Source organism: Calonectris borealis, chromosome 2, assembly GCF_964195595.1.
Source record: "Calonectris borealis chromosome 2, bCalBor7.hap1.2, whole genome shotgun sequence".
NCBI classification, from domain to species: Eukaryota; Metazoa; Chordata; class Aves; order Procellariiformes; family Procellariidae; genus Calonectris; species Calonectris borealis.
This window is the reverse complement of record NC_134313.1, coordinates 156,237,317-156,248,634: the sequence shown is the minus strand read 5'-3', so window position 1 is coordinate 156,248,634 and position 11,318 is coordinate 156,237,317. Positions and strand designations below refer to the sequence as shown.

At 47.3% G+C, this 11,318-nt stretch overlaps 1 protein-coding gene across 8 annotated transcripts in view; it reads left to right on the top strand.

The window, feature by feature from the left end:
- The first annotated feature begins 2,455 nt into the window (after positions 1–2,455).
- PARD3 (par-3 family cell polarity regulator) overlaps positions 2,456–11,318 on the top strand; it is a 470,848-nt gene continuing 461,985 nt past the window's right edge. For 5 of the 8 annotated variants that reach the window (XM_075144058.1, XM_075144059.1, XM_075144057.1 and 2 more), the window contains exon 1: positions 2,456–2,645. In XM_075144058.1, the coding sequence (XP_075000159.1) occupies positions 2,526–2,645 (120 nt within the window). In that variant the 5' untranslated portion in view covers positions 2,456–2,525. The remainder of the gene's footprint in view (positions 2,646–11,318) is intronic. The other 3 variants (XM_075144054.1, XM_075144053.1, XM_075144052.1) reach the window with 1 other exon arrangement.

The window sequence follows — 11,318 nt, the reverse complement described above, 5'->3', positions numbered from 1 at the left end:
CCGTTTTACACATTTAATAGAAAAACTGTCAATATTTCTTTCTAAACTGTTTTATGTTTTTTTTCCAGGAGACTGTTAGAACAGCTGGGAAAACTGCCAAGAAACTTGCTAAAGACAGTAAGTGCAGGAATTAAATCACAGAAAAACATGAAAAACCTGTAGCAGTGTCTGAACAGTGAAATAATTACTGTCGACCAGCAACTGTACCTAATAGTAAGTTTTATAGCAGTGTGGTAAAGTTCCTGATATGCAACATTTGTGTTTCAGCAGATAAATGCAAATGACAACTGAAGTATAATGTTGAACATTACAAAGTCAATGCCACTGTAAAATTGCTTGTTAAAGATAGTCTTGGAAGACTTTCTATTGACTTCACATTTTTACAGCTGTTTCTGCAAGTTTCTCAGGTGATATCTATTAAACCAAGGATTTATACCTCTTTCATCCTCTCAGTATGTTTCCAGCAGCTCTTATGATCACCTAGAAAGTACAGAAACAGCAAGTTAATGGAAATTTTCAACATTTTCCAACAATAAATTTGATGAGCTATGGCCATAAAAATGTTGAGTGTGCTCAGTTGTCTCAGTTATGGGCTGTAAACTGTTTACTCCAGTTTTATTTTATTTCTACCCTTCTGAACTCCTGCATGCTACCTTTCTATTCCACACAAGTGAACACTGGGGATATGATAAAATATTATAACAGGGCAGGTATGCTTGTTTCCTGTTTTAAGACAGATGTATTGTTTCTCATACAGAATTCAGATCCTCATCTATATTATTAGTTCAGGTAACTCAGGCAGGTAGTGGTAATAAAATTAACATCTAAGCTTAGCATTATCTGTAGGTCAACGGGTGGACTTTTTCATCTTTGATCTTGTGAGTGTCCCAAAGCTTTCCAAAACTGCAATTAGTGGAAAAAATTCTATGGATTTCGGTGAAATTGGACCAGATACTGATGGGGCCAAACTAATATAATATGACTTCTCCATTTTCTTCACTGGAAACTGCTAATTAGAATCCAAAGGGTTGGGGATGCCATTCTCACCTTACCCTTGACTTAACTGGGCAATAATTTCACCTTTGATGTTTTAAGAATATCATTAATTCTGCTTCTTAACTGTGTACCTGCTAAACGGCAGATAGCTTTGCCATTTGCACCAGGTTTGAAGTTCTTTTAAAATTGCTACTACTATTGCTATGGGAACAAGAGTGGATTGCCAGCTGAGACAGCTGCCGGGCTGGGAGCACCAGAGGACACGTGCTGAGGTGCCCTGGGTAGTAGTAGAAGGATGTTGATGTTGTGTGCTACAAAGCTTACTTGAACTTCATGTCTCCAGTACCGTGTATAAGCTCAGGGGAGGGGAAAAAAAAAAAGCTTTTCCCCCCCTGCCTTCCCGTCCTCCAAACTCTGCCTTCACTCTGCAGTTAATTTGAATTGTTTCACAATTTCTACCCAAAAGAAATACCTTGTCAGGCCACATTGAATGCCCAGTGAACTGTGCAACTCCATGGTCCTCAGTGAAATCCATGAAGAAATGTGAGTGATACCTGTAAAACCCTTTGATTTCTGATGGCTTTGAGTAGGAGATTGCTCAGCGACTGCACTGGTGCTGATGTGAGTGATGATGCACCGGTTTTCGCTCTGTGTTGGTTCTGTTCCGTTAGCAGAAACCCAAAGGACCACGAAGACAGTCTGATCTCGTCTGCGTACGGTGGCCCTCGCCAAACACCGGGAGAAAGATGCTGTTGCCGCCAGCGCACATTCTCTCTGGTTGAATGTCTCGCTTTCCTCGTACTCACGTATTCGAGGAGGAGCGGCAGCAGGCAGCGCCCCGAGAAGGAGCAGCAAGCGGTGCCCGTCCATCCCCCGAGCGCACCAACCGGGGGTCAGGGCCGAGGATTTTGCGGGGCTCTTTCTGCCGGTTCGGCCCCGGGTCCGCGGCCAGGGGCCCCGGCAGGGCAGAGCGAGGCGGAGGCCGCCGCACCCGCCAAGGCTCGGTCCGGGCACCCCCCGCCCCCCTGCGACCAAGCGCCGGGCAGGTCGTGCTGCCGCCGGGTGCCGAGCCCCGGCAGCCTCCGGCGACTCCTCCCGCCCCGTCCGCGCTGCCCGGCCCCCCGCGGAGCCGGCCGGCTGCCCCCGCCCCGCTGCACCGCCCCGCGCCTCCGGAGCGGGGAGGCAGCGCCGCCACCGCCCCGCCCGCCGCCGCTGCGCGCCGGGGCAGGCGCCGAGCAGGTGGCCGCAGGCAGCGGGCAGCGCCGCGGCATGTGAGCGGCCCCCGGCTCGCCGCTCGGCCGCGCTCCCCCGGGCAGGCAGCACCGGCCCCCTTGCCCTGCCCTGCCCTCCCCTCGCCGGGCCGGCCGCGGAGGCAGGGCGCCCGCAGCGGCAGCCCGGCGGCGGCCGAGGGCTGAGCGCCGCGCCCCGCCGGGGGGCGGCCGTGGCGGAGGGCGGAGAGGAGGAGGAGGAGGAGGAGGAGGAAGGCTGCGCGGGGCCGGAGGGACGCGGGAGCCCCCCGGCCGCGCAGGATGAAAGTCACCGTGTGCTTCGGGAGGACGCGGGTGGTCGTGCCCTGCGGGGACGGGAACATGAAAGTTTTCAGCCTGATCCAGCAAGCGGTGACCCGGTACAAGAAGGCGATCGCCAAGGTGAGGGGCGCGGGGAGCGGCGCCCGCGATCAATATGGCGCTTCCCGGAGCGGGCAGGGAAGCGAGGGGGAAAGTCCGGGCTGCCCCGCCGGGGCGGCGGGAGCGGGGCCGAGGGCGGCCGGCGGCGGCGGAGCCCTCCGGGGAGCGTGTGCCCGGCGCCGCCGAGGGGAGCCGGGCGGGCGGCGGGGTGGGGTGGGGGGCGGCCGCTCCGCGGCGGCCAGCGCGGCTCCCCGCGGCCGCGGGCGCCTGGCGGGCCTCGGCCCTTTGTTCGCCGGTGCCTGGCGGCGAGGTGGCGGCCCCCGGGGGTGTCGGTGCGGGGGGCGCCCGAGCCCGGCCGGGAAGAGGGCGCGGGGGCCGGCGGTGCCGGGTCTGCCCCGGGGCGGGCGGCGGGGCCGAGGCGCCGCGGGCCGGGCGGGAGTCGCCGCGGAGGGTTGGAAATCCAGCCCCAGGCTTCCCGGCCCTCCAGGCCCGGCGGGGAGGGCGGTGGGAGGGGAGCCCGCCGCAGGGGCGTCCGGCGGCGCCCCGCGGGCCGCCCCCCCGCGCCGCCGGAGCAGGGTCCGGGGGGGCCCCGCAGCGGCGCGGCCGCCCGCGCAGCCTCCGCGCCTGCCCCGCTCCCGGGGGGTTGCGAGGGGAAGGCTCCGCCTGTGCGTGAGGCATCCGCGGTGCCCCGGGGTGCAGGGAGCGCCGGCCCGGCCCGCGGCGGGGCTGATCCCGAGTGCCGCCTGCGCTCCCTCAGCCCCATGTTGAAATCCCTGGCTGTGGGTGTGCAGGCAGTTGCACCCCTGGCTTTCCCTCCATAGGCGACTTGTTGGGCTTTGGTTTTTTTCTTTCCTCTTTTTTTCTTTTTTTTCTTCCCCCCCCCCGTACTTTCTTCTTGTTGCTGCAAACTTCTTTTTAATCAACTGGTTTGTTGGGACAATATGATCATCGTCGGCTGAGAACTCGAGCAGCGCTCTTCCCCTTTGCTCTGCCTGATCCATCCAAGCAGTTGAGTGCGCTTTTTTCCCTTAGTCCTTCTGACACGCTTTACACTTCTGAACCTGGAAGTTTTGTTTTGGCAAATGCTGACTCGCAGGCTCTCTGAAACCTGCAGCGGAAGGAATAGTGTGGACAGTACATTGATTGGTTTTAAGTGACTCCCAAGAAAATTTTTAAGATCAGTTTTCTCAGAGAGAATTACAGTTGCTGGGAGGAGAAAAGTAACTGACGTTCCCATCATCTCCCCACTTGATTCCTGAAGAACTTGGTTTTGGAGAGAACAAATGCATTCTCCCTGTATTTTTATTATTCCTCTTGTAACAGTTCTGATTCTGGCTGGAAAAAGAGTAAAATGATTCACTAGGATATGGCTGTGGCTGCATACCGGCTGTTATTTGTATACAGCAGTTAATGCACATGGCAATCTACCTGCATGTAGGAGGCAGTGGCCGAAAGTACCTTTCTGGTTAAGGTAAACCAGTGGACAGTAAAGTGTGTCCCTTGGAGGAGCACCCAATGCCTCATTGGGCCATTTGGATGAGAAGTGTTTGCAGAATTTTGTTAATCAGTGTTACAACATCAATAAAATGAATTATTGTTGTGTTCAAAACTGTGGCCCATGTAACTCATGTGGCACTGGACTGCGTCCTGGTTTCCAACTGTTAAATTGCATTAAGGGATGGTAATTACGTTCTGCAGTATAATGTTAAGCCTGGAAGTGATTGCAGTAGCGAGCACAGAAGAAACATGCAGTCACCAGGAAGAGGTTATGTGATTGTAAATGGTGTGGGTTTGTTCAGGAAAGAAGTGGCCCACCTGTGGAAACTCTTCTTCAAATATGCTGATGCATTTACTAAAAAGACAGTTTGCAGACATGCAGCCAGACTTTGACTGGCCCCTAGTCCCCAAAGCTTCCAGTTCTGGGTTTAAAATGACACAGTGGTTTTATTTATTAGTATTTATATGGTGGTTATGCTATATGCCACTGGTGCGGACTTGAGGTAGCCATAATTACTGAGATTGTTTCCATTATATGGAAATACTGTGGTTGAAAACACAGTAGCAGAGCCCATGGGCTTTCTCTGAGTGTTTTATGCAGTCACCATCAAACCTTACTTTTAACTTAAATTCGCTGAAGATTTTTGACGGCGATGTTTAGGTAGCAAGGAGGTGGATCCTCAGTGTCTCGTAAGTAAATGTATAGTGCTGTGTGCTGTGCTCGCCAAAGAGTAACATAGTAATTTTATGGTTTCAATGGCAGAATTTCATAGATTACTGTCTTTTTATAGCAGTTAGGTGGTTTTTTTCTGTGCTAGTGTAGCAGATGACCAAATCTTTACTTCAGAAAAAGGCAAGAGAGGAGACAAATAATTCCTAAACTGAGAGGATGAAAGTATGTGTGCACATATGAACGTATGATCTGGCAGCTGGTATCAAGCTGACACTGAAATCTGCTTCACCACCACTGTGCTGTTATAGAAAAAAAACATATCTGGTGAAAGATTATTCAAAATATTTGAATTAAATTTATGGTTTTCATACTTACAGGAAAACCAGAATTTCTCATCCTGCAAAAATGTGTGTGTCTGCTGTATGCAGCAGCTCCTTCAGGAGAACTACTTGAAGCCTCTGAGAACTGAGTTGTCAGCCCTTCTCAGATTACCTCCCGCTTTGTCATGGTTTCCAGGTTGTGATTAGCAGTAAGTGATCTGCATGGTGAGCACTTCTGACATACCTGTGCAATCGTGGTGAGGCAGCCTGGCATCGTGCTTGCGGAGTGCCAGGAGCGAGTAACTTCAAAATTTGACCTCAGCTTGAATTTTTCTGACTTTGTATTATTTGGGTTGAATAGACATGGTGAGAATGAAAAAAATACTTATGAAAAATAATCCAGATAATAGTAAGGTTCTCCTTTCTGTAAAATTTTAAGACTTAAAAAGCATATGGATAACACAGCTACTTATAGCAGTTAGTTCTGGATGCAATTATCTTTGATTAGGATTTGTAAATCTCAAAAAATTCATTATGGATTAACACTGCTGTCAATACTAAATTTTTAAGTGTGGAATAAGTTATTAATATGACAGGCTGTGCTTGAAGGTTGGTCTGTGTAGCGTTTATAGGAAATCTTTCTGTTCCTTTGCTTTTATTCCAAAAGAAGCTTTGGGTCTGAAATGTGATCCATTTTTCTGCAAGTTGTGTTTGTGGTGAACAAACAAGTGCATGATAAGAGACGTTTGCAAAGCCCACCTTGCCCAGGGCAACTGGAGTCGGCAATAATTGACCACGCTTATTGAAACCTTGTTTGCATGGTGGCATGCTAATGATGCTCTGTTTGTGTGGCTGGACTGGCGCAGCCTCTGGCACAAATTCTGAGTGAGTGCTAGACAAGTACGGTTTGGGCAGGGGGCAACTGGCCTGCTGGTCAGGGGCTGTGCAGGTTTTGTGTTGATGTAGTTCTGCTCATGGCTTCCTAGCAATTAATTTGATGATAAAAAAATGCTGGTGAGAAGGTAAGAGGCATTTTGAGGAGGAGAAAGTCAGCCACATCTGACGTTAACGTTAATGGCAAGAGATGATGGGCTGCCCCAAAAGGGACCAGACAGAAAGGCAGTTGAGGTGAAATGTGTTTATCAAATGGTTGGCTATAACCTAGTGTTAAAAAGTGAAAAACTTTCATAAAGATGATGTATCAAGTAACCTTTTATCAAAAGGAATTGATTGTGCATCCTGTACCTTTGGTTTGATCTGGTTGTAGCCAGAGACCCTTCTGACTTTTTTTGGTGACTTTCGACTGTCACCACAATCTTTGTGTGCTTTGGATTTTTTGGGATATCGTAAGCATTTCACCTTTTATCTTCTTTTTCTTGCAGATATAACTAAGCATGCATAGGTAATGCGTAGGTATAATATTTTTTCTAATTTTTAGCATTACTATGTTGTCTTTGAGTGATGTAAATGAGCATGGTAAACAAGAATATGAAATAGGAAATCATACATTTACAGGAGTTGTTCAGTCTCGTGTTCAATCCCTATAGGGATAGTTGAGGCTCTAAGATAGTTCAATCTGATGTCCTGCGTATCATGTGCTTCCTAGACCCTGTATATAACCCTGATTTTCTAGCTAAAATAAGTAAATTAACAGTTTTCCTGCTGAATCAAAAAGATTTCAGGAGGACTTTTTTGAGACACCTTTCCCTTCCCCCTCACCAAATCCTGTGGGAGTGTTCAGGGGTTTGTGATGTTGTATGTAACAATGCTTGAATTGTTAATTTAAAAACTGCGGTACATCAATATTTGTGAAAAGAAATTATAATCTGCTCTTTGATAGCATTTGAAGGCAGTTGCTGATAAGAGACCAGTACTCAAGGAAAGTTGGCTTTGTAAGCAAAGGTAACAGGTGTCAAATGACCATATTCTCACTTAATTTGTACATCGGAAGCTTAGGCCACCCAGAACTTAAAGTTCCACTTCTTTGGTAGGTCTGACATTCATCAGCAGGGAAGCATGAGAGGGGAAGGTTGTAGTTTCAGTGAATATGTGAAGCTTTTTTTTCTGTTTTTGATTCCCCCCCCCCCAGTGCCAGCTGACTGGGACTTCTCAGAGTATTTGCTTAAAAGTCAGCTCCCAAACAGCAGGTTGTCTTCGAGGTACACAACGGCGACTTTGATGCTTTTTATGTTCTGCAGAGCAAACAGTTTCACAGTTGCTTGTGAGTGTGTCACTGGAGCATCGTTTATAGGCCTAGTACACAGGGGTGGGTCGATATGAAAATCTGCTGATTTTACTTGGGTTTTGTATTAGTTTTGGCACATTCCCTGCTCGAGCCTGGCCGCTGGGTTTTGGGCACAGGCTTAGCTTAGCTCCACGCTGCCCATGCAGAGATCCCTTCAGAATTGTAATGAAAACACTCATGGGCAATAGTACCTAAATTTAGCATAAAAAAGATTAAAATTTTTTTTCAGAATTAGATTTCATTTTGGTATCTGTGTAGATCTTGAGCCTGTTTTAAGTAGAAATAAGTCTTATGGGCTGTTTTCAGAATGTGCAGGAACCTTCTCCACCCCAAAAAAGAACCGTAAACCCAAAAAATCCCTCTCACCCCTGCTGCTCAGTTGACTGTCGGTTTATGTCCAGCTGACATCACCAGGATGAAGTCTCTGGGCTCTGCATTTAGTATTGGCTGGGTAGTATTTCAGTAATTTACCTGAGGTGAGCCAGGAGAAGCCAGATTCCCTGGGGCTGCCAGTACTTTTCTCAAGCTGTCTCTTGACCTCTTTGCTGATGTTGAGCTCCCAACAGCGGCAGTGAAACCCAGCTGATTGGCAACGTCACTCTGCTGCAGCTTGGTGAAAGCTATGAACAGCAGTGGAGAGCTGCTAATTTAAGGAAGAAAAGTACTGAAATGGGTCACGGTCGCTTTGTGTTTAGAAAGCGGTTGTGTGATCCTGCAGGCTTGGGAGTTGATGGGGGAAACACAAGGCTACGTCTTGCATATAGTGACTTAATTCCCTCCACTCACTACAGAAAACTTCCTTTTCACCATTTCTCGCCAACTCCCCCTGTGTTTTCAGCCGAATGAGTGTTTTCCTGTCGTTGTCCTCATCCGTTTGTACAGGTGACCCTCACACATTGCACGAGAAGTTGCAGGGTGAAGGTAGGAATGAACCTTTGGATCCAGCGTGGCAGCGGCTGTGGAGGTCCCTTGCAGGGGGACCTTGCTGTTCCGCAGTACTGTGCCCGAGGGGACCTGTGGCTCGGGAGGCCGGAGCTGCACAAGCTGTGCCCTGCCCTGGGCAGGGCTTTGCTGCAGCCCCTCTCGGCCAGGTCCTGCCTGTGTTCAGCCATCCGTGGTACGAGGGAGGAGGCTTGTCTTCGGGAGGCCCGAGGGCCACGCTGGGGCTGTACCCCTGTTGTTTGAGCAAGCAGGGTAAATGCGTTTGGGATTATTGAGGGCTAATAAAGAGGAAGACCGAATTCTGTAGTGCTTATGAAGAGGGACATAAAAAGTGGACAGCATGCAAGCCCTTCAGCTTTGAAGGTGTTTTCGGTAAAGGGTATGTGTGGTACTGCCGTGGTTGGCTGATGGGAGCAGTACCTATTTTCAGCTGGATGGGATACATCATTGCTTTCAGTTGGCGTTATGTGGTTTCTCAGTATTTCAGCGTTACTTAACGGTGATCGAAGTGAAGTGTGTGTTTGTGGAAGAGTGGCTTGAGAGTGATTTCCCTTTGAGCAAACACAATGTTTGGCTGCTGTGAGCAATCCCTGTAGCTCTGAGGGGATGACTGTGGAGGAGCCTGTGAAAGTGCTCAGCGCGTCAGGAGAACAGGTCCTGGAGGCAATTTGGGGTTTAGGGAGTTGCCAGCCTTTCTTCTCCTGGGCGATAGCCTTCCACCAGTGGAAAACCATCTGATTCTCATAGCTTTTTACACTTTAACTTTGGTTATAATCGCAGATGTTTTAGTTCTGTTATAAAAACACCACTGGAAGTAACACTTTCTCAGTTGTACCAGACTATGACATCTTTTGGTTGTGGCACATTCAGTCTGGTAAAATAAGATGGAGTAAATGGGGAAGAAACGCTGGTGATGTTAGTTATACAGAATACGGTTCATGTAGCTTTAAAACAATTTCCTGGTTCTTCAAAGGAAAACAAACCTTTTCATCCAAGTATAAATTGAATGGATAAAACATGCAACAACGCTGAACCAATGCTTATGTATATTGAAAATAAAGTGGAATTCTTCTAACATCAATCCAGAGTATAGCACAGATGTTCTCACTCAGAAATATTTTGTGAGCAGTAAGAAAATAAAAAGTGGAGCAAAAAGTATTACAAAATTCTGCAAGATACTTTAGGGCATCTGTGCTTCCCCCCCCCCCTCCTTTTTAATATACATATTTTCCTTGTTTCTTTGAGGTCATTTTACTGTAATGCTCAGCAAGTCTGGTACTGGAAGATAGATAAAAAACCACCAAAAACCCAAACTGCCTTTGAGCTAAGTTACATAATCCAGTGGTGCTGTTTAAAAAAATGAGAAAGAAAAAAAGAATACAGCAGCGCAGACGTACATTATACTTGTCAAAATGACTAATGTTACTAGTGAAAGAGAAATGAGTCAAATTCTAAATTGGGGAAAAAATGATTTTAAATTAACTGTGAACATTAAGGCCTTTTTGTTTTTGAGATAATCACATTAATTTTACTTGTTACAATACTTTAGCAATGTCAGATTTTTTCCTACTGGTAGCCTTAGTTATTTTTTCAAATTGGTTCCAGATATTTGTTAAATCAGAAACAATTTTAATAACTAGTTTGTTGCAATATTTGCTGCTGTTCTTTTTTAATCAGGTAGCAGGTACACGTCAGTAACTTATTTTCTACTTCAGCTTCTTATTGTAAAGTGATACACAGTAATAACCTATTTAGTCCCAAACAAAAGAAGAAATCTATCCCTACTAAAAACTCTGGGACTAGATCCCACATGCTACACCTCGGGGCTGGGGTCTCCAGTGGTGAGGAAGAGTAACAAAGGCCAAGCATGTTTCTGTGCGAGGGGGTGCGACTCTTGCTGCCCAGGAGCAGAGATGAGCATCCCATGGAGCTGGGCCCTGGATGCTGCTGTGTTCCTGCCAGGCACCATGCTCTGGTGCTGGAGCTCTGGTGCTGGAGCAGTTGGCTGGAGTTGCCTCCTGGATCGTTGTGTCTCCAGCTCGACTTTTGTGGTAAGAGAGACAGGGCTGGCAGAAGGGAAGTAACTGTGGGGAGAAGGGTGGTCTTCTGTAGGGAGGAAAAAAGGATGGGATGTCCTTGGAGGCTGGCGAAAGGAAACGCTTTTGGGGTAATGATAAAAGGATGTAACTCCTGGTGCCTTTTCTTTCATATGAGAGGGAAACGGGAGTTTGCGTGGAAGCAAGACAGTGATGTAGTAAATTAAGTACTGACAAATATAAAGAGCTGAAGATGGGAAGAAACTGATTAACTTGGTGCCCTGGAGGTAAGTGGTCAATTTAGGAAGAGGATGAAAAATTGACCTCAATAGCACAACAGATGTCACCCAAAAGGCTTTCTTTTTAAAAAGAAACCTGTGGAATTTGTTATAGGAAGCTTCCCTTTTTGGGCAATAAGCTTACTGAAAGTAGTGAATCTCTGATTTTGTAGGCAAAATAGATACTATTTTGGAAAAGCGATGTCACATTTTTGGCCATACTTTCCACATTCTCGCACACTCAGCCTGCTGCTGATGCAGTGAGATTTTGAATCCTTTGCAGGAGGAGCGAGCTGGTACATCATTAGCAGTTTTCTTTTTAAGTGGCCATGTTTATAGGATTTTTGTTCCGGGTATGCATGTCTTTACAGACTCAGAATGGCAATTTAAAATATTTCTGGTGTTCATGTTGTATTACTAATAGGAGAAAAAAAAGTTACGTGGGTATAAAATGTTTTAAATGGAGATAGGACTTTTGGGAGTGCCTGTACGTTTGCGTGCGCACCCGTTTAGGTGTTTTCATTTATTTGAAGAAATGAGCCACACTTACTAAATGAAAAAGTAGTTTCACCTTACCCCATCTTTTTTGCATGTGCTTTCAAAGTTGTTGAGTTACTCTATCTTCCCCCTAGGCAAAGGCCACATAATGTTTTTTTCCTTCTCTATTAAATGTCAGAAGCAATATCCTACTTGTGAGAAACTT